Source organism: Dipodomys spectabilis, unplaced genomic scaffold (assembly GCF_019054845.1).
Source record: "Dipodomys spectabilis isolate Male_0828 unplaced genomic scaffold, ASM1905484v1 ptg000092l, whole genome shotgun sequence".
Taxonomy (NCBI): Eukaryota; Metazoa; Chordata; class Mammalia; order Rodentia; family Heteromyidae; genus Dipodomys; species Dipodomys spectabilis.
The window spans coordinates 6,033,965-6,056,752 of record NW_024870769.1 but is presented as its reverse complement, the minus strand read 5'-3'; the positions used below and the strand labels follow the sequence as shown (position 1 = coordinate 6,056,752).

At 38.5% G+C, this 22,788-nt stretch overlaps 1 protein-coding gene across 3 annotated transcripts in view; it reads left to right on the top strand.

Annotated features, from left to right (window-relative positions):
- Jazf1 (JAZF zinc finger 1) overlaps nucleotides 1-22,788 on the top strand; it is a 324,222-nt gene that overhangs the window by 120,458 nt on the left and 180,976 nt on the right. Inside the window, exon 1 of one of the 3 annotated variants that reach the window (XM_042685066.1) lies at nucleotides 21,599-21,667. The exons of the other annotated variants lie outside the window; for them this stretch is intronic. Within the exon in view, the coding sequence (XP_042541000.1) occupies nucleotides 21,649-21,667 (19 nt within the window). The 5' untranslated portion in view covers nucleotides 21,599-21,648. Of the gene's footprint in view, nucleotides 1-21,598; nucleotides 21,668-22,788 lie in introns of those variants that run through there. 3 annotated transcript variants of the gene reach the window in all.

The window sequence follows — 22,788 nt, the reverse complement described above, 5'->3', positions numbered from 1 at the left end:
CTCGTTTGCAATAATTAGTATATGTCAAGATAGTCCTAGCAGAGGGTAACAATAGCTCAATAGCTATGTACATATGACCATATAAAATGATGCTAATTGAAATGAACTACAAGGGGATTTTTGTAAGTAGTGGGGCTTGAACACTGGGCCTGGGCGCTGTCCCTCAGCTCTTCAGCTCAAGGCTAGTGCTCTACTACTTGAGCCACAGCACCACTTCTGGTTTTTCGAGTGGTTTATTGAAGATAAGAGTCTCACAGTTAGAAAACTGGTGTGACTTTTTTTTTTTTTTTTTGCAATAGAGTGATTGGGAAAGAGGATCTTTTAGGCTATTAATGTGCAGTCTACCATGGTCTGAGATCTTGATCTCTTCCACATGATCCAGATTGTAAAAAAGTCTTGTTTTAATGCTGCAGGTCTTCCTTCTGCCAACATATGTAAAAATAAAATCTGATTTATTTCTCCATTGGTATGTAGAGAGCAATCAGATAAAAGTCTGTACTACCCATCATTATTTGTCATATTAAATTATTTTAAATCCCCAAAAAAAAAAGAGTCTCACAGATTTTTCCTACCTGGGCTGGCTTAGAACCGTGATCCTCAGATCTCAGCCTCCTGAGTAGGATTACAGGTGTGAGCCACCAGCACCTAGCTTAGTTTTTGTTGTTAAATGCACTGTGCGAAGTTTCTTTTTTCTTTTATTTTTTCCTTTTGGTTTATCCCTGTAGTCATTGTTTTTGGTACCTATGTCTTGTATATGTGTTTATCTGATTTGGGGAAGGGAAGGGAAATGACTAAATGGTGAGACAAAGGACAAGGGTGAACCAATGTAACAGCAATACTCACAGACAGTATGTTGGAAATGAACTTTACAACTTGGCAGGGAGGGGAGTCAGGAGAGGGGAAGTGGAAGAAAAGTGAGGGAGGGGGTAAAATGTTTGACAAGAAATATACTCACTACCTTATTTATGTAACTGTAATCCCTCTGACATCACTCTTACAACAAAATTAAATTTTAAAAAGAACCTGTGGCAAATGATGGAAAAAGTGATATTGCTCAAGATGCATTGTAACTTAAAAACTCATAATAAAGGAATACCATTGATCAAGATGTGTTATATTCATAGACTGTTTGGTTAAATGGCAACCCTTGTACAACTACATAAAGATAATAACAAAAACATAAAATAGAACCAAATCCAAAGAGTAAAAAGATGATAAAAATAAAAAATTTTAAAGCCTTGTATATTTGCCAGTAAGATGGAGTTGTAAATCTAATCAGAGGGAATTTTTAATTTTAAGAACCATCTTATCTGGGCGCCTGATAATACAGGCTCACTCCTGTAATCCTAGCTACTCAGGAGACAGATCTGAGGATCGAGGTTCAAAGCCAGCTTGGGCAAGGAAAGTCTGTGAGACTCTTATCTCCAATTAACCACCAGAAAACCGGAAGTGGCACTGTGGTTCAAGTGGTAGAGCACTTGCCTTGAGCTGAAAAGCTTAGGGACAGTGCCCAGGCCCAGAGTTCAAGCCCTACAACTGACCAAAAAAAATCTTAGATGAAATATTAAATCTTAGATGAAATGAAGAAATTTTCTACTTAATCAAGGTTAAGAAGCTATCCGAGACTTGGGTAGCCTAAAGCCACTAAAAACAGTCATCAGAAATACTGTTTCAGAGAAAGCACCAGGCCCAATGCTTTTGCCACATCAGGTGGTTCAGGATGAAATGAGATGATATGTATAAATGATGAGATTGTGCTAGGCATGGTAGTAAGTGCTCAGTAAATGTTAGCTGCTGTCATTGTTATCAAGCTGTGAGCTCAGCCTACATTGAAGTCTAAAGGTAGCATTCAAAGAGGAGGAAAATACTCTACAAACATAGCAGTGGTGTACACATAGATTAGGCTTGTGAAATATGTTGATGTGCTTTTACAGTAAGCAGGCTGCGGTCTTCCTTACACTACCAATTTCTCTAAAAAATTGTTTATCTAGACAGATCAAAAGTATAATTCAGCCTACCTCTGTCAGATGGCCCCTTATTCTTATACATATTGTACATATAGTGCACATATTGCTGGACCTTACATAACTCATGATGTCTTGGTAGGATCTTGTTCTCATCTTACTTTCTCTTCTTGAGAAATGGTGGAGAATAGCCAAATTAGCTTCATTTTCACATAAATTTAATAATAGAATAAATTTAGTGCATTAACATTAAGCTCTAGAATATCAGCTCAAAATCTAAACCCCTTCAAGGCACAGATACCTTAACATATATGTATATATTCAAAAAGAATAGTAGAGGTAGTTCCTAACTTAGAGATAGGATATTTGGAAATGTCACTTGATATGAATGAGTTCCTGAGTCACTGGGCTTGGAATCGGGTTTCAGGAACACGAGTAGTTAAGGTCAGAGAGACACAGAGTAGGACTGATCTCAGCCACTTGGATCCTGGTAAATCATAATTTGAGCTTTGTCCAAGAAGAAAAGTTAGAAACCTCTCCTACTTGGTGTGAGGTGTATATTCATAATTGAACCCATTATTTAAGCACTTGTGGAATGCAGAATGATCCTTAGAAAGGAAAATGTTCACAATGACTTCCATGAGATTTCATGCTCACAGATAATACAGTCTTTTTTTTTCCTTTTTCCAAATAATTCAGGCAATAAAAGTTGCCTTTAGTGTAGTGTTGCCCTTTGAGTCTTGCAGTTAATTTTTATATGTTAAAGACCTGCACTCCCAGGAGCCCCATTTGACACCAGGCTATTCGTTGCTGTCATGTTCATGTGGTGGGAACTGCTTCCTTTTACTAATTAACCTGCTTCTCTTATTAATTAGTGCTTATTTATGCTTTCGTTTATTGTATGCTCCAAGTTTTCATTTTGAAGATATACTGTCTAAATCATATACCCCTGTCCCTTTATTGCCTACCCTTTAGTGACTCATGGGGGTATTTATGGAACCTCAACTTATGAAGCTCTGACTGGAGGCTTTTTCCCCATCACAGTGAGGAAAACCTTTCTCTGTCCACAAAGAGCAGAAACTAGATGAAGGGACAGGTTTGCAAATCACCACAGTATTTCTGTAGTAGAAAATAAGCTGCAACAAGCAGAAAAGGTCATATAAGATGATGTTAAGCAAAATGAACCCCAAGATAGGGACACAAGTGGTTTTATTCTTCCTTGCTATTGTTTCTAACGCATTTATAAGGTACCACGTGATTTTTTGTTGTTGTTGCTTTGTATGTCCCTCCCCCACGGTATAACCCCTGTTTTCACTATATTGGATGTTGGTATAATTTGGAGAGGGGAAGAGGAAAAAACAAATTGTTTAAATAGGGATACAGATTGACCCATTGCAACAATGGGGGGGGGGGTAGCTGAGGAGGTGGGAGGAAAGGGATGATAGGGGAAAAACAAAGGAAGAGGCAACAATGCTGGATAAGAAATACACTCATTACCTTGCTCATGTAACTGTAACCCCTTTGTACAGTATTTTCACAATAAAAAAAATTTTTTTAAAGCTGCAAGCTAGTGGACATTTGCTGAGACTTCAGAGAAGAAGGAGATTGAATACTGACCTTCCTTAGTGGTAAAGCCTTAAACACTTTATTTCACATTTCTGAACTCTGGTTTCCTGAGGTTGGGCTTCTCTGATAACTATTGCTGTGACAGTTTCAATTGTAGAAATGACTTGTAGGGATTGTTGTATTAAGAGGCAAGCTCTTATCCAGGAAAGTTGTCATGGAGTCAGTAATTGTTGTGGGTCTTCTTTGTGCTGGGTACATCAGTAAAAAAGAAAGCCTTGCTTCTGTGGGGCTTACATTCTACATAATAAATGGTATCAAGACATCATTAATTAACAAACTCAAAATAAACAAGTATCTAATGATAGTAGTCCACTTGAAGGAATCTGGAAGTGGAGAATGAGGATTTAACAGTCTGAGGTGGAAATTCAGGCCTAGGTAGAGCACAGAGAGATTGCTGGAGGGAGGTCTTCATAGGGTGGCCCTGACAGTGGTTGTCAGGGATATGTTGGGCCCATGAGCAACCACTGACCCTATAGGGATCTAAGTACCAGCCTAGAAATTTAGGGACATAGCAACTAGAAAGCCATGGGGGCGTCTTCACCAGGAAAAGGACTTTAAGGATGTCAGTGCTAGTGGTGCAAAGCAGGAATAGGAGGAACTTGACTCAAAGTCAGGTCATTGCCAAAGATACACAAAACTCCAAAGGGAATAAACTGAAGCCACCCTTTGTGATTTATTAAGTCTATATTAGGAACGTGCAATAGTTTTTCTAAGTCTTACTAACATAAGACCCTCAAATTCTAAGTGTAATCAGTGGATTTTTTTTAAAATAGTGTATTTTATGTTTACCCTAGGGTAAACACCATATACAACATTCCTAGCCCTAATGTTAGGAACTTTAAACAAAATGCGATTTAAAAAATTCATTTACTTAGAGAAGGATGATGCCCAAGCCCATGGGTAAATCTGCCCAGTGCCAGATCCTTCCACTCTGGCCATTTCCCTCCCCTTCCTCCAGGCAGCCAGCTGCTACATTAACCAGACACAGGAAGAAAGGCAGACTGTGTCTAGAGTCTGCATCCCTTCCTGCTCCCTTCTTAAGTGGGATGCTCAGAGCATGTTTAGCCAAATGGTCTCAAGCATGAGAGAATCCTATTTTACGCTAAGACTGGCTTCCCAAAGGGAAATATTTACAAGTAGCTTTAGTATGAGTACAACATACCCAAACAAACTGCAGGGAGAGAGAGGGAAGGAAAGAGAGAGAGAGAAAGAAGAGCTTCCCGAGTCTCAGGTGCCAGCAGGTAGTAGGGGTCCTGATGGCAGTGCACTTGCCATTTCGCAACTTTTTATGTACAAAGAGACTGCTCTCTTTGCACATAGAAGGAATGTCTTTGTTCCTTTGCTGATAATTACATTGCCCTACAGGTCTTTAAATAATTAAATAAATAATCTGTGTATCAGTTATTAAAGACACCTGGGATCAGTCACATTTAATTCTTTCAGTTGTATTACTTCAACTTATGCAATTACTGTGGGGTCAGTTTCATAGCACAACAAGCAAGAAAGTCATTCTAGATTAATGGTATTGATTGAGCAACTCTGGAGAGTGAAAGTAGCATTCTGTATATGTAAATACATAGAGGCATATGTACTCTGGAAAATAATACAAAATTTGTTTCTGTTTGATAGTTAGGGTATGGTGTGCATACTTTTGCTTTTGTGCCAAGCCTGAGCTTAGACTCAGGGCCTGGGCACTATCCCTGAGCTTTTTTGTTCAAGGTTATCACTCTACCGCTTAGGCCAAGCTTCTCTTCCTGCTTTTTGCTGGTGAACTGGAGATAAGAGTCTCAAAGACTTTCCTACCTGTGAACTGTGAACTGTAATCCTCAAATCTCAGCCTCCTGAAGAGCTAGGATTACAGGCATGTGCCACCAGTGCCCAAAATGAATGTGTATCTTTTAAAATGAAAATGGAGACAAGGCACTGGGGGACATACCTACAAATTCTGAGAAATAGACAGAGCACTGCACTGGTTCCTGCCCTAATGAAGCATCTAAGCTTTTGTTGTTATTTTGGCAAGCACTTCCTTGGCAAGCATTATTGCCCAGACATGCCCCAGGCCCAAGAAAGTGAATTTTAACCCTAGGAAGAGCTTAAAGGTTCTGATAACAAGAATATAAAATGCAAAGAACTTGAACACAGTTGGGTCGAAATCTCTTGTATAACTACTTAGGTATAACATTTTTTAATGATTATTTTTGGATAGGAAAAGAAATTAGTAAAGAACTTAGACAATTCTCTAAAGAATTTAAATGTTCAACAAGAAAGTTAAAAGATATTCATCACAATTAATCATAAAAAATGCAAGTCAAAGATAGGGCATCAGTGGCTCATACCTATAATTCTAGCTATACAGGAAAATGGAGGTTTGAAGCCAGCCTAGGCAAGAAAGTCCTCCAATTAACTACCTCAAAAGCTGGACGTCACATCTGGAGCTATGCTAGAGCGCTAGCCTTGAGCAAAAAAGGCTAGGAACAGTGCTCAGGTTCTGAGTTCAAGTCATTCACACACACACACACACACACACACACAGGAGCGTGCGCACACACGCGCGTGCAAGCAAAATACTATCAGATACTGGATGTGATGGTGCACACCTGTAAATTGAAATTGTAATTCTATTGATGCAGCAGTCCATGTTAGGACTTACACCTGAATTGGACAAATGGGACTGCATAAAGTTGCAGAGCTTCTGTAGGTCAAATGGCATAGCTAGCAAGATCAATAGAAAGCCCACGGATTGGGAGAAGATCTTTACTAGCCATACAACGGACAAGGGTCTCATATCTAAAATATACTTGGAACTCAAAAAATTAAACCCCCCAACAACAAATCCTCAAAGAAACAACTGCCCGATAAATAAGTGGGCGAAAGACTTAAAGAGAAACTTCTCTGAAGAAGAAAGAAGGATGGCCAATAGACACATGAAAAAATGTTCAACATCCCTAGCCATAAAAGAAATGCAAATCAAAACAACATTGAGATATCACCTCACTCCAGTTAGAACGGCAAAAATCAAGAACTCTAACAACAACAGATGCTGGAGGGGCTGTGGACAGAAAGGAACCTTACTACATTGTTGGTGGGAATGTAAACTTGTTCAACCACTTTGGAAAGCAGTATGGAGGTTCCTCAAAAGACTTCACATAGAACTCCCCTATGACCCAGCAATCCCACTTTTGGGCATTTACCCTAATGTTTACAAACAAGACCACACTAAAGCTACCAGCACAACTATGTTTATTGCAGCATTATTTACCATAGCTAAGATATGGAACCAACCCAGATGCCCCTCAGTAGATGAATGGATCAAGAAAATGTGGTATATATACACAATGGAATTCTATGCCTCCATCAGAAAGAATGACATTTCCCCATTTGTTAGGAAATGGAAAGGCTTGGAAAAAATTATATTAAGTGAAGTAAGCCAGGCCCAAAGAAACATAGGTCCCATGGTTTCCCTTATATGCAATATCTAGTATATGTATGAGTCAAGCGGAAAAGGTCAGATAATGTGATGTTAGGAAAACGATCCCTTAAATATGTATTTTAATGTTTTTTTTTCTTTCATGCATGTGTTTCTAACGCATTTATAAGATTATTTCTTTGTTGCTTTGTATGTCCCTCCCCCACAGTGTAACCCCCGCTCTCACTATATTTGATGTCAGTATAACTTGTGGAGGAGATGGGGACAAACAAGTCGTTTAAGGATTCAGGTGGACCTGTTGCAACAATGAGAAGTACAAAATGTCATGTCAAAAACGAGCTTTACAATGTCGGTGTGAGGGGGAGAGGGGGGAAGGATTGGGTGGGGGGGAGGGGGGAGGCTGGGAAGGGAGGTGAAGGGTAAACAAAGGAGGAGGCTGCAATGCTTGGTAAGAAATGTATGCATTTTCCTGCCCATGTAATTGTAACCCCTCTGTACAGTATGTTCTCAAATAAAATAAAATTAAATTAAAAAAAAAAGACTTACACCTGAAGAATTCAAAACAAGATCTTCAATACTTGTACCTATATTTTTGTAGCAGTGTTTACAATAGCCAAGGGATAGAAATAAATCAGATGCCCCTGAGTAGATGATTAATAACATGTTGAACATAAATAGAATAGAGTGCAGTCATTAAGAAAGAAGTCCTGCCATGGGCTACAACGTTGTTAAATTTTAAGGACAGTATGTTAAATGAAATAGAGGGGTCACAGGCCGATACATCAAGTGCCAAGCTAGTCTAAACTGAAAGCAGAATTGTGGTTTTCCAGGACAGCAGGAAGGGAGAATTAGTATCTACTGGGAACAGTGTTTCAGTTTTGCAAGATAGAAAATTCTACGATATAGTATACAACAACATGAATATATGTAACATTGCTGAATTTTATACCGTAAAAATGGTTAAGATCATAAGTTGTAGGTTGAATGCTACATTTTATTTCGACTGTAATTAAGCCTAAAGAGCCAGTTGCCATCCTTGGCACTGCTTCTTTGGATGAAAAGTGATTTCTCATCTTTTTAAGTATTCTACACTGTAAAACTAGGTTTGATTTTTTTTTTTTTTTTTTTTTTTTTTTGCGATTTTAGACTAGAAATGTCTTTCTTTTCAAGGTTTGATTTTGAACATCTTGGCTGGAGATCATATCCAGAATCTCGAGAAACACAAAAATACATGTTGCTTTGCTCTGATTGTGAAAGTGGAGAGATTGGAAGTTTTTTGTTTATTTGTTCTCATTTGTTAGACACCTTTATTTGTCTTTCTAGTAGCTTCGCCTTTTCCATTGGTGGCAGGAGAAGCCTGTCCAGGTGAGGACTCCAAACATGCCCATCTCCTCTGTGCTCATCTACACTGAGAGGGTCAATAGGATTACTTTCTTCCAGAAGTTGTTGGTTTAAAAAAAAAAAACATAGCATATATTAACTATATCTTCTAGAAGTTTTATAGTAGGCTTTTTATGCCTGTACATCAGTTATCACATTATCAAACTGACTCTAGAATATCAAATAAAATGCAAATGAAGCTGGGATGCAAAGACATGTAGTTTCCTTGGTGCTGTTCAACCTAAAAGCAGGAGCACCCAATTTTTAATACGAGCAGTTTACAACCACTCATGGCTAAATGGTTTATAGGATTCTTTGTAACAAAAGGTGGTCCAATTACCAAGAGGAGAGAATAATATAGCCAAGTTATTTACAATGTGTGACTAACTTAAATTATGATCCTGTTAACCATACAAAAATGACAGAAAGCAGAAACATCAGAGCAAATTAAACATGTTGGCTTTTCATTAATGATCTTGGATATAGAAGGTGTGCACAAGGTTATTTTCTTTTCTTTTAAACATCACATGAGCACTGCCCTCAGGGTGAACCTGCAGTTTCAAAGATTCAGTACATGTACTTCTAAATAGCACTAAAAATGTTTTTATTTTCTTTTGTACTAGGTCACACTAGAGTGTTTAGTTCCTGTCAGTAAATCACATGGTAAGGTTTCTAATGCTCATCTAAATCAATTTTAGGTGTGATTTCTTTCCTTGTGATTTTTTTTGTTTGAGTTACTAGTTGATTTTAATTGTTCTTATTTGCAGGCCTTAAATATTGATGGACTATGTCATTTGCAGCATTCGTTGGTGGCACTGACCTTTGTTTGCATGTGAACCCAGCACATTTGGTGGGGAGGGGAGGCTTCTTGGTGATATACATTGTTGTAAGGGAAGCAGATGAAGACCATGTTAAAGGAAGCAGAGAAAAGAAGTTTCAGAAGCCAGTTTACAGGAGAAATGCAGCATTTTAGTAGGCAAGAAACATAATAAGGAAATATAAGTATAGTTTGTCCTGGTAGACCTTACATACTTCTCAAAGAAATGGACAAGAGAATCCATAATAAAAGCAAACAGAAAATTGATAATTCCGCCAACAAGCATGACTTTTTATGATTGGCAGATTTTATTATTTATGTTTTATATGGAGGTTTAGTATAACTGTAGCAAAGAAAAAAATCACGTGTACAATGGGATTTACCAGTATTCAGTTTCTTGTTGGCAATACTGGGGATTGAACTCAGGGCATTATGTTTTCTAGGCAGGCACGACTACCCCTCAGCCCTTTTTGCTTTAGTTTTAATTTCAATTATTTTTTATTGTAGTTGTATAAAGGAGTTGTCATTCAACAAAGCGATATATTCACATTTGAATTTTGCTTATCCATTATAACGATATTGCATCATTTGGGAAGAAATGGAAACCTGGTAGAAATTGTGTTGAGTGAAGTAAGTCAAGCCCAAAGAGACAAAAGATGCATGTTTTCTCTCATATGCAGGCACTAGAACTAATTTATAAGTGTGTAAGTAAACACTGGGTGGGAGGAATGCAAGTGTACTCATAACCGAAATATAGTATATTCAGGGGAAAAATTCAAGTACAAATGGAGTAACAACCTTTCTAAGGAATTATACAACAATATAACACTAGATAATTGGTACTCAAAAGGTGAGAGGTGGGATTCATGGGAGGGGAGTAGAGGAAAGAAGAGGAAGTGAAGAGAATGCATATCCTACAAAATTAAGAAAGTTGAGGGGAGGGCTGGAGGATGAAGGAGAATGATGAATTGTTTCCATAAACAAATGTGACTTTTAATCCGAATATTTGAAATTCTTTTTTTCTAACCCAATAATGAGAGAACACATACTCTTTTCAAGTACTCATTTGACATTTTCAGACATCAACTATGTATATACATTTTTCTAATTTGGGGAGGGGAAGGGAAATAAAATGCTGAAATAAGGAAACAGGATGACCCATTGTAACAATGAGATGTACAAGAAACTATGTGGAAAATGAACTTTACAACTTTGTAGGGGGGGAGGGGAGAAAGGAGAAAAATAAAGGAGGTTGTAACAATGCTCCATAGAAAATGGGCTCATTACTTTGCTCATGCAACTGTAACCCCTCTGTACAGTATCTTTACAATAAAAAAATATATTAAGAAAAAGAAATCAACTTTGGGCCACGCCTCAAAAGAAAATCTCTGCATGTTTCAAAAATACTACCCCACAGGTGGTTCATTTCTCCAAACAAGACACAGTATCAGTAGATGGCAGTAACAAAGAGTTTTAATCAAGTCCAGTAACTTCAAAACTTACATAATCTTCTTTATGACTGTTGTGTCTTGAAGAACATCAGCAGCAATTATGTAATGAAATTCATCCACCGAGAGTATAAAACTTTGTGGTTTATAGTATATTTGCAAATTTGTGCAGACATCAACATCTAATTTCAGACATATCCATCACCCCCACAAGAAACTTCATGCCTATCAGCATCCCTCTCCATTCTTTTGCCCCCTAGCCCTGCAGATATTAACCTATTTTATGTCTCTATGGGTTTACCGTGTGTGTGTGTGTGTGTGTGTGTGTGTGTGTGTGTGTGTGTGTTTCTGTTCAGTAGTCACTTTGTATCTAAGGGTATATATGACTCCAAGGAGACCCTTACTGAGGAAAATGCTCAGGATTCAGAGTTCAGTGCTGTACTGTAGTTGCTTGATTTTCTTCCCCACGGTGCCATCAACTCATTAAAGAGCTGCTACCTTTACATGGATCTAAAATTTTCATCACTTAACGCTTCTTAACTTTTGTGTGTAGTACAGGGCTTCATACTGGCTTGGCATGCTTGTTCAACTGGAATGGTATAATGCCTCCAACCCTGTCTTTTTATTTTTTAAGAAGTAAGAGTCTCACAAACTTCTCAGACTCTTTGCTCTGTCCTGGCTAGCTTCAAACCACTATCCTCATTATCAGCCTTCTGAATAGCTAGGCTAATAAGTGTGAGCTACTGGAATCCAATAGCATGTTACATTTTACTTTGCTTTGTATGTGCCATTTGCTTTCTTCTATTATGATGATGACGATAATACTAGAAAATGAATTCAGAACCTCATACTTGCAAATCAGGTGCTCTAATTGACCCACAACTCCAGCTTGAATAGGGTCTTGCATTTATGCCCGAGACAGCCTAAACTGTGATCCTATTTATGCCTCCCTGGTAGCTGGTATGACAAATACATGCCTTCGTGCCCAGTTTTTTATTGGTTGAAAAAGGGATTCTTCAGAACATTTTTCCTGAGCTAGCCTTGAACCACTGTCCTTCTGATCTCTGCCTCTGGAGCAGCCAGAACATAGATGTGGGCCATCAGGCAGAGCTAGAACTCATATGTATGTGTGTGTGCATACATATGCGTGTAAGCGCATGTGTATATATACCATTTCTGAGGCTTGAACTCTGGGAAACTCCATACTCTCACTTAACTTTTTCATTTGTAACTGGTACTCTTACCACTTGAGCCATACCTCTACTGATTAATTGAAGATAAGAGTCTTGTAAACGTATATGCCTGGGCTGGCTTCACACCACGATTCTCAAATCTCAGCCTTTTGAGCAGCTAGGATTATAGAAATGAGCCACTGGTACTTGGCTAACTAGAAATCTTTTTAAGAAAAGAAATAATTAGGTGATATTTGCCTTACTAGATTTTAAAACATGGAGAATTCGTAAGTAGATCCATGTGCACATGTGAATTTAATATATATGATAAAGGTAACTTTCAGATCAGTAGGAAAGGATGAGTTATGTAATATATAGTGTTGAGTCAACTGGCAATCTCTTAGGGAAAATATACGTTTAGATCCCTAATTCATACCACACGCTACATTTCAATTCTATAAAATCCTGGAAGAAAATAAAGCAATATATTTTTATAGCCATGGAAGAAGGCCTTTAAAAGCCCTGAACTCTTCAAATGTTCGACAAATTCAGTTTCATGAACTTATGGAGAAAGAAACTATAAACAAAATTAAAGTCTGGATGGCCAACTGGGAGAAAATATATGAAACATGTGTAGTAGGTGAAGGGTTAATACTCACAATCCATGCAGTGCTCCTACAGATCAGTAAGGAAAAGACAATGCAATAGAAATATGGAGTGGATATAAACTATCACAGAAGAAATGCAAATGTCTAATAAATATATCAGAATACTTTCAACTTCAATTATGATCAGGGAAAACAACTACTGGGTTCAGTTTCCATCCTATCAGATTGTCAGAAATGAAAGTGATTGATAATGCTAGCTAGGGAGGGTGTGGTATCCAGAACATTGTTAGCTAGACTTGCTGGAAGTTTAGATTTGGCCATTTGGGAGGACAGCACTGTCCTAATTGAAATCATACTGCTTTTGACCTAACAATTCATGGAAAGGAATGAGCTGATTTTTCCACCGTTTGACAAAAATGAATGCCATAGGTAAGCATAATCTATAAACAGCCCAGGTCTGGAACCAGGCTTGTCATGTACATGCTAGGTGACCTTGCACAAATTAGTTAGTTCTTTAAGCCTCAGTTTGCCCATGTGTGAACAATGGAGCCTTGATACATAGTATTTACCCCTCAGGGGGTTGTGGGGTGATACTATACTTAATCTTTGGACAAAAGGCCAAGAAGCAATTTGTTGTAAGAATTAAACAGGCTAATTCCAGCTTCAGGCTGGCCACAATAGGAAGCACACAAGAAGCGGATACAAAGCAGCTCCACATTTGCTTGTGCTTTTAGAAAGTTCCGGCAGAACAAAGAAGTACTTAAGGGAGGTCACTTTTTAACTTGACACCTTTGTTGAATCATTTACTGTTTCTACACTTCTGAAAAATTAGCAATTTTTACATTTTAACCTAATTTTAACAATTAGGTGTTGCCTTGTAAGTTTTAAAGTTAATAAATGCTTCTTCTTAAAGCAAAAACAAACACCTACTGTGGAGTGCTTCAGAAAGCATCTATCCTGCTATCCACTGTCCCTGCCCATCTCCTGCACCTGGACTTCTTTGAAGAAGCAAAGCAAATGACTTTCATTTATGTCTCCTTAATTTTAACCTTCCTCCCAGCTTTTCCCCTTCCTTCCTGCCCCGCAAGCTAGCCCTGCTCTCACCTCATTCCAGGCCCACGCCCTTGTGACTCTGGTGTCAAAATATCATTTCCTTAGGGTCCAGCTCTTCCCCATTAAAGAAAAAAATCTGAGAATTGATCAGAGTATCTGACTCCAAATAGATTTCGAAGTTGGGCCGGTCCTTAGCTCCAGTGTGGCTATAATGTCTGCTAATCTGTGTGCTCCCCCTCCCCCAGCAATTAAGTGGTATGTTGAGACCTCAGAATTCTACAATGATTATAACCTTTTTCATTGTTCTGTCACACTGTTAGTATCACCAGTAAATGACATCGGTTTTTATTACTATTGCTGCCTCCAGCCATAGATTTAGAAAGGTCAATTTTAATTAAAAACTAAAGAAAAATACGTTTTGTGGGCTTTTTCCCCCTCTCAAAGAGTAGGTTATTAGCTTCCTGTGTAACTCCTGATATCTTGCTGAACTTTCAGAGAACAAGGACAGGCTAATTAAAATCCTCAGGAAAGATAGGAGGGATTGCTCATCCCTGACCCTGCTCTCTGCTGTGGGGTGTCCTGTCCACAGGACCCACAGTACCCCAATAATTATCCATCTTCTTGGGAATCTCATTTGCCAAAGAGATCAAGGATTAGAGAGTTCTTTGGGCCAACTGGAGCAAGCTGGAAAGGGGAGTGAGGAGAAGAGTACTGGAGAAGAGGGATGATGATGACACGATATTTGTACATCCCAGAAGGCTAAGCAGGTTCATTAATTCTGGAAAATGTATCTTTACCGAGGTAAAATTCACACTACAAAAAAAATGAGCATTTTCACCATTTAACTTAAAAGTATGTAATCCAGTGGCCTTTAGTATGTTCATAATCCTGTGGAATCAATCACACTTTGTAATTCCTGAACATTTTCAAAACCACTGAAGTACTGGGCACTGGTGGCTCATGCCTATAATCCTAACTAGTCAGGAGGCTGAGATCTGAGGATAATGGTTCGAAGCCAGCCTGGGCAGGAAAGTCACTTTTAATTAACTACCAAGAAAAGCCAGAAGTGGACCTGTGGGCACAAGTGGTAAAGTGCTAGTCTTGAACAAAAAAACAAAAACAAAAAAACCCCTCAGGAACAGCCCCCAGTTCAAGCCCTAGGACTGACATGCTTGCTTGTGCTTTTAGAAAGCAACCCCCCCCCAAAAAACTCTACTCTCCATTAAATTATCTTTCTATATACACCATCCCCAGACCCAGCAGTCATCCATCTCTGTAATGTGCTTATTCTGGATTTTCATATAAGTGGAATCATGCTATATTTGGCATTTTGTGTCATGTCTTTCATTTAACATTATGTTTTCAAGATTCATCCACGCTGGACCATCCCTCATTACTTTGGGAATTTATGTGGTTGAATATTCCATTTTATGAACATATTGTTTATCTGTATTGTTTATCCGCATTTTGGTTATCCATTCACCAGATGATGGACACCTGGGTTCTTTCCATTCTATCACAGGTGATGATGCTTTGACCATTTGTGTACAAGTCTTTGTTTGAACAACTGTTTTCAATTCTCTTGGGTATACATCTAGAAGTAGAATTGCCAGATGTATAGTAATTACATGTTTAACTCTGAGGATCTGCCAGACTGTTTTCCACAAGGTCTGTAAAATTTTTAAAGCAACTCATAATGCTTCTTAAATACCAAGATATATACCAGGTAGTTGGTTGGGCTATGAGAACACAAAGATGAATAAAAAGCAGGCTCCATGAATGGACAAAGAAGTGTTGGGGCTGGATGTAGATTTGAGAGGTGCAGGGCAGAAGGATGGGCAGGTCATGTTGTGACCCTCAAGGGAGCTGGCACTTAGCCCCTGTGTAAGTCACACAGAAGAGACAGTCTCCCAACAACCAGGCTTCTTGCATCCAAGAATTAATATTCTGGGCTGATGAGGGCTCATGGTCTGATGGCCAAACAGCTATCTTTGCAGGATGGCCTATCTATCCTGCTGGCCAGTCTATTAGAGTCCTAGTTGTACTACCCATTCCCTTCCTTGCTTAGTTTCACCTCCTGCCCAGGTAGCAGTTTGAAGGGTGGTTGTTATTTTGTTTGGTTAACAGAAATTAGTTACTTTATCTTTCTACTTTGGCCTGAAAGAGGCCAACACAATAACCAACCAATCTCAACTTTCCCAATCTTAATCCCAATTACTGCTCCAACTCCTTTCATTTACAGTGCTCTTTCTAAAATGCAGATTTGACCCTGCAGGAACTCCGCCATTCCCACATACCTTTCAGACACAAAATTTTTCTGTGATGCTCTATGTCCTCCTTGTCACATTCCTTGGCAAGAACCCTACAGCCCTTCTGAATGGAGTTTAATGTCTCCCTTCTGGTCCCTCTATCATATACTGTAAGCAGATGGAGACACTTATCTTACAGACAATACACTCAGCCTTGTCTTTTATACCACACAGTTGGCCTCTTTTACTCTGAAATGCTGTCTCCATCTCTTAGGTCACATACCTACTATTTATCCTTTAAAACTCATCCTGTATGTTCTTAGCACATTGTTCCTGTTGATTACAATTATTCACTTCCTTGCTTTTCCACAGGGATTGTCTTTTGGATACCCAGACCTTTAAGCTCTTGCTTTTACCATATCCAAAATCAGGACTTCATAGGTTGGTCTCAATGCCTGGTGCCCAGTTAGAGACTCTGTTCCTTCCATAAGATTAGAGATAAGCCATTCCTTGGCAGTCAAACAGTTGTTGACTCCTTACCAGTTTCTCAGAGAAGAGTCTGTAGTATCATTTTTATGGGTATTTTAAGAGCAATGTTCAGGAGATATTCAAGATGAGCTTTGAGGCCAGATCTGTTAGCAGATAGCTATCTTACAGGGGAATTCTCTCCTCTGAATCTCAATTACTAAGGAGTAAAGCAGCCTTTTTCTAAATGCCAGCCAGGAGACATGGTCTCAAAACTCTTGACCCCAGTGTGTACTAAAGTCATAGTTTGCAAATTCAAATCATCTGAAGTATGTAGGTCTTTTGCCCCAGGCCAAAGTTCAGACACAAAAAATTTCTTGGAAAGTGAAGAGGCACAAGAAGCACTGGTATTTTATGGGCTTCGGGAAGGCTGCATCTTGTGGAGGAGATGTGGCTGGAATCTGTGCTGCCTCACAATTTCGTGCTTCAGTACCATGTCTAGTTTCATTTTTCCCACATCTGCGTCACCTTTTTAAAAATAGTTTATTCCAGATCCATCTAAATTCAAGCTCAAAGAATCCCAAGTAAGGAAGCACAATCGTTTGGAGCAGTCTAAGTTGGAAAGAAGGTATTCTTCCCCTCTCCCACTATCAGCCAACATCAACTCTCACAAGTCCACACCCACAAGTATGCCCAGATACACACTGACATTTACCGGACACATAATTTCTCTTTGTGTTGTGAACCACCACTGAAAGTCTTTTGCTTTTAACTTCCCAAATCACCCTTGTTACACATTTTAACTTTTAAAATTTTCCACGACATATGTCTAAGGCATCCATTTATTTTTGTTGTATGAAGAAATTCATGCATTTGAGAACACAGTGTTAGCTGTAATATAGAAGTGGTCTGTGTGTAGATTCTGGAAGGATTTTCTTGCTTAATAGAGTGCCTTAAATGATTATGTTGAATTTGGGACATGTTAAACATACCTGTCTAACAGTGATGCATGGAATCAAGCTTGTTGGAGAACTACTCAATATTTATTCCCGATTCCATTCTGAACTCCCTATAAATTTAATTCCTATAGCTTACTGCTTTATCAAACCATTTTTAAGTGGCTTTAAAAAAATCCACATGTCCAAAATACAACACTCGGTCTGCCAAATGCCCATGTTTTACCCACAAGCACACCCCACCCTCCCAGACTTCCCTGCCTCAGCAAACCACCTACCACATGGCTCAGATTCTGTAGCTTTCTTTCTGCTAAAATCTACTGAACCCTTTCTTGGCCTGGCATCATTTCATGATGGACTCTACCTATCTGAGATGTCTTAATATTCTATCCTCCCATCTCTGGTGACCAAGTCCGTATTATTTCCGACTTGACCTAAGTTCTCCCTTCTCCCAGAGGTCTTCCTGACCACACAATCATGTCACTCTTGGTTTCCTTATGCGTTTCTCTGTGTTTTCTTTTTTGTTTTGGCTGGTCATGGGGCCTGAACTCTGGGCCTGGGCGCTGTCCCTCACCTCTTCAGCTCAAGGCTGGTACTGTACCACTAGCGCCGTAGTGCCACTTCTGGCTTTTTCTGCTTATGTGGTGCTGAGGAATCCAACCCAGGGCCTCATGCATGCAAGGCAAGCGCTCTACCACAGAGCCACCTTCCCAGCCCTCTCTGTATTTTCTTGTTGGTTTGTTGTGTGTCATTTTCTCCTGTAGACTTAAGCTGCACAAGAACTGGACCTGCTAAGAGCAGACCCTGGCATGTAGTTGGCACTCAGTAGATAGTAGAACAAATGAATAAATGAAGAAAAACTGGTTCTGAATGATGTTTTAAGGTAGAGTATGAAAGCCATCCAAACAGTTAAATTTATTTCTAATGAAATTAAAGTTTTCCTTTCATGTGTAAAGAGTACCCTTTAGTAATACTTTTTAAATCTGCATTATCTGAATTCTCAGCATTTTTTAATGTGGCGGAGTCTTCAGTTCGAGGACTTTCTGAAAGGCTAACTTTAATAACATCAGACCTGCCATTTCCACAGGGCTTAGAATAGATTCCAAAATGCCAGAGAAAATGAAATGCAAAAAAGGCTCCAGTTAATTAATGTTTCAGAATAAATTAATGCTTTTAAGTCTGACTTTAACTGACAAGGATAGTGAATTTCAGTGTTAAAACTGCCACCCTTTTCCCATGTCTATATTTTATGCTATATTCAGTCATTCCTTTTATTTATCTGTGTGGGGAAGGGAGGGAGAAAAGAACACATGTACACATAGAATGTTAAAACACAACTGCAGTGGTTATGCTTAGGAGAATAGGTTTTAGAACTCCTTATAATCCTTTATATTATGGGCAAATACCAAATTTTTACATTGTAAACCAGTCCTAAGTATCTGTCCTAGATATGTAGGGAAAAAAGGAAGTTAATATGAATGTAGTTCCAGGAACTACATTGGCCTACGGTGTGTGCATATATATATATATATATATACACATATATATTATATTTTATATGTATTGTATATATCAGTAAATCAGCTCCTTAATATTGGTGTGTGCTTTGGTATCCTCTCTGATCATTTTATTTCTCTTTAATCTTCAACCCTAGAAAAGGATTTGGAGAGAAAAAAAAAAACTTGGCATTTCTTTTTCACTTCTTCCATAATTTTTCTGAGCTTCCATTTCCCCAGTTAGGAGATTAATATGTCTGTCTCAGAGGACAACTGTGATAGGAAATGAGTGTATATGTGATGATCCCAGTAGAGTACCTGATACCAATGCAGTTTTTTTTAAACTCTAGAATGTTCCTAGAGGATTCCTGCAACCAAGGAGGACTAGATCTAAAATAAGAAATATTCTTTTAAAGCATAATATTCTTCATGAGCTTGTGACTGGAGTATGTAGCTCAGTGGTAGCACATGTTCAATCCCCAGCACCACAAAAAGAAAAAAAATCTGTGATACTGTATTATGTTGCATATTCTAAACTCAGCTATTTTCATATTTAGATTTTTTTGCCTCCATAGAACCATAATTTTTAACATAAGTTTAATCACTATGCTGTGTGAGTAGAGTTACAGAGACAAAAGTACTATCTGTGTATTGTTTTGTTTAACAAGTAGGAATAGTCAAATCCTCTAATCACAAACATTTTTTGGGTTTTGTTTTTGCTTGTTTTTTCTATCCTCCTTTAAGTGTACCAAATATAGACAATTGTGCTGAATGTATACAGAGCTATAGACATGTTCACCAAGTCTTTGGCTTTAAATACATTTTTAGGTTTGTTTGCTTTTGCTTTTTGTAGTTTTTCTACTTTCTTATAAAAATAATGTAGGAAAGACAATCTCCAGGTAGTCTAGAACTCTGGTTGAGTTTTGGCTTGCAGTTAATTGTGGATTAACTGGAGTTATGGGGTGTGTACATGTTTCTTTCCTCTTTTTTTGGTATTTCAGTTATGTGAAATGTGCGAATTCTTGTGAAAGGGTTTCAAACACAGTGTTCTTAAGCAATAACAACACTATAAAAAGTTGTTAAGTAGTCTGGGTTTAAGAAAGATTATTGATATTTATAAATACCTAGAACAACAAACTCAACAATAGAAATTTAATCCTTTACTTTCTCCCTTTATTACATAATTATGTAGACATTATGTGAGTCACTTGTTTAACAAGTTGATGTCTATGCTAGATGTATAGTGTCAGAATCACAAAGCCCTGAAAAATGAGCATCTATTAATTGTATTAATACAAGCACATAAGAAGCTGTTTATTAAGGCATTGTATAGCTAAGGTTTTTTATCTTAGGGCTTTTTACCTTGGTAAGAACTGCTGCACTCTTCTCTTTCTTTCCTAGCTCTCTCTTTCCCACCTTTGCCAGACGTTCTCTTTTCTAGCTTTCTTTTCTAGCTCTTTTCTCCCTCTTTTCCAGCTTTCTCTCTTTCCCAACTCTCCCAGCTCTCTTTCCCAGGCCTTTCCCCACTGCGTGGAGGACCAAGATGGCCTGGTGCCAGCCGTAATGATGAATAAACCTACCCCTTACCTGAAAGAAAAAAAAAAAGAACTGCAGCAAAATTCTTTGGTGAGCCTTTTTAGGGTTAAATGAAACGTGGACACAAACAATAATTGTATTGAAAGAAAATATGCTACATATAAACTTGAGGGAATGGTGATTGTGGTCTTCAGCTATATAAGTTCATAATGTCACTGCATGGAAAAGTCATTCTCCCCTGTTCTTTGATGTTACCTTGGATGTCGGAGTTTGTTTTCCTTCTCTTGCAATCTCTGCCCTTATCACAAAAGTCCAGAATCTTCTTGAAATGCCCTGGGCCGCTGAACCTGTGTCCATTAGAGAATTGGAACATAGATGCTGAGAGTATGTTGGCTTCTGCTGTACCTAAAGGGAGCTTGTTCTTTAGCTACAAATGCTGTGTGTCAGGATTACTGTCTGCTGTCTGGTTGTATATATTCTCCAGGTGTTTCTATCCCTAACCACACATTCCTCTCTTCAACTCTACCCAAGCATCCCATAGCACAGATTACTGGGGCAGGGAATCTTTAGGCATCTAATAAAGGTTGGCAAATACTCCTGAACAACCTCAGTGAGGAAGCTTCCTTTCCTTCCCTGTGTTTGCCGCGGGTGTGGGCTTACTTGGAACAGGCCCCAGAATACCCTGTGGACCAGAAGGAAACCCCAGTGCCCTCCAGACATGATACCCACTCCTTTAAATGGTGTTGGCACTTTTGTGTCCAAAGCATCTGCAGAGTGGTCTGGGTTGGTCGGTCTCTGGGATTTTCATGCTAGTTGTTCTCACAGATGAATGGGGACTGTGTGTGGTACCAGATGAAGAATGAGCAGGAAACAGAACTTTATGCTGCTGGTATGCCTGATGAATAGGGACGTCACTAATAGGAAAGCCTAAGAGAAAACTCACCGCACAAAGCAAATGAGCTTTAGTTTGTTACCTGTCAGTTTAGGAAGTCCTTATCCAGCCAAGTCTAACCTGCACCTTATTCCAAGCACAGTAGAGCAAGGCAGGGCTGCCACTCCAGCAGACTTTACCACGTTGTGGAATTAGAATTGTTGCAAAGAGCCACATGTTAAAATGACTAATTGGGGGGAAGGTGTTGCTTAGTTCTGTTTTCCTCAAGACCAAAATTTTAACTATTATAATTTAATGAGAACAGTTATAAGGGTCCTTGGTGGTCCTCCCGTGCATTTATGTACAAGGGTTTTGCTTTTATGTATTCTGCATTGTCAGGAGAAAAGATAGCATTCCTGCTAAATTGTCACCTTTGCTAGTTCCAGATGCGATGTGTGACAGCTGAGTTTACTTTTTCTTCCTCAGTTTATTTCCATGTGTTGATTGCTGTGATGTCCTCCATCTATTCTCAGGTTTCAGTTGCTGTTGCCTTAAGAATTCAAAGTGAACATTGTTCAGGATGAGAGTTGAAAGCTTTGGTGGGTTTTGAAATCTGAGAAGGAAACTACCAGATATAAACTTTCCAATTTATTTTTTTCTTTCTATGTGCTCACCAATCAGTACGTGTTAATTTCTAACCATGTTGCAGTTTCTGTGTACTTTATTCTCCAATCTAACCCCTGATGCTCTGCCATATATTTCCTGCAATCAATTAGGAAAAGTTTTATACCTTCATTGAATGGTTCTTTTGTCTTTATGAGTTTTTTATTTTCTCGAAAATATCTTTGAGGTTACTTTTGATGGTACTTAAAACCTTCATATTACATAGTTTCTCAGTGTTGTTTTGATTTGCACTTCCTTTTTGGCAAGGGATATTAAGCATTTTTCATGTGTTTGTTTTGTACTTCTTTCAAGAATTGTTTGTTCAGTTCATTTGCACATTTATTAATTGGGGTTGATTCTTTGGGAGTTTTATCCTTTGAGCTCCCTGTTTATTCTGTCAGCTGTATAACTGGCAAAGATTTTATCCTATTCTGTAGCTTCTCACTCCAGTCAGAATGCAAAAACAACAAATGCTGGCAAGAAAAACAATCCTTAGTACACTGTTGGCAGAAATGTAAATTAGTGTAACCATCATGGAAATCAGCATGGAGGTTCCTCAAAACACTAAACATAGAACTACTATAAGACTCAATGATACCACTCTTGGGCATTTATCCAAACAATGGAAGACATGGCATAGTAGAGGTACTTGTACTGTTCAAGTGCAGCACTGCAGAATGTTTATTACAGCACTGTTTACAATAGCTAAGCTACAGAAGAGCCCAGGTGCCCTATAACTGATGAATGGATTAAGAAAATATTATATATAGAGAGAAAATTATATAGCTATAAAGAAGAGTAAAGTTGTTTTTAGTGACAGTTATGAAATTTAAGATGGTGTTGATCTAAGCTAAATTCAGAAGGTCAAAAGTCACTTTTTGTCTTGTGTGGATATAGACCTAAAACATGCACTCAACACATTACGTATATATTTACGCATGTGTGTATAGGAGAGAGGTTAAGGGAAAAAACATTTGTAATTGTGAGATTGTTTGTGGGGACTGGGTGGTAGAAAAAACAGAATGCTCTAGGGTAAACAACAAAATATGAAATACAT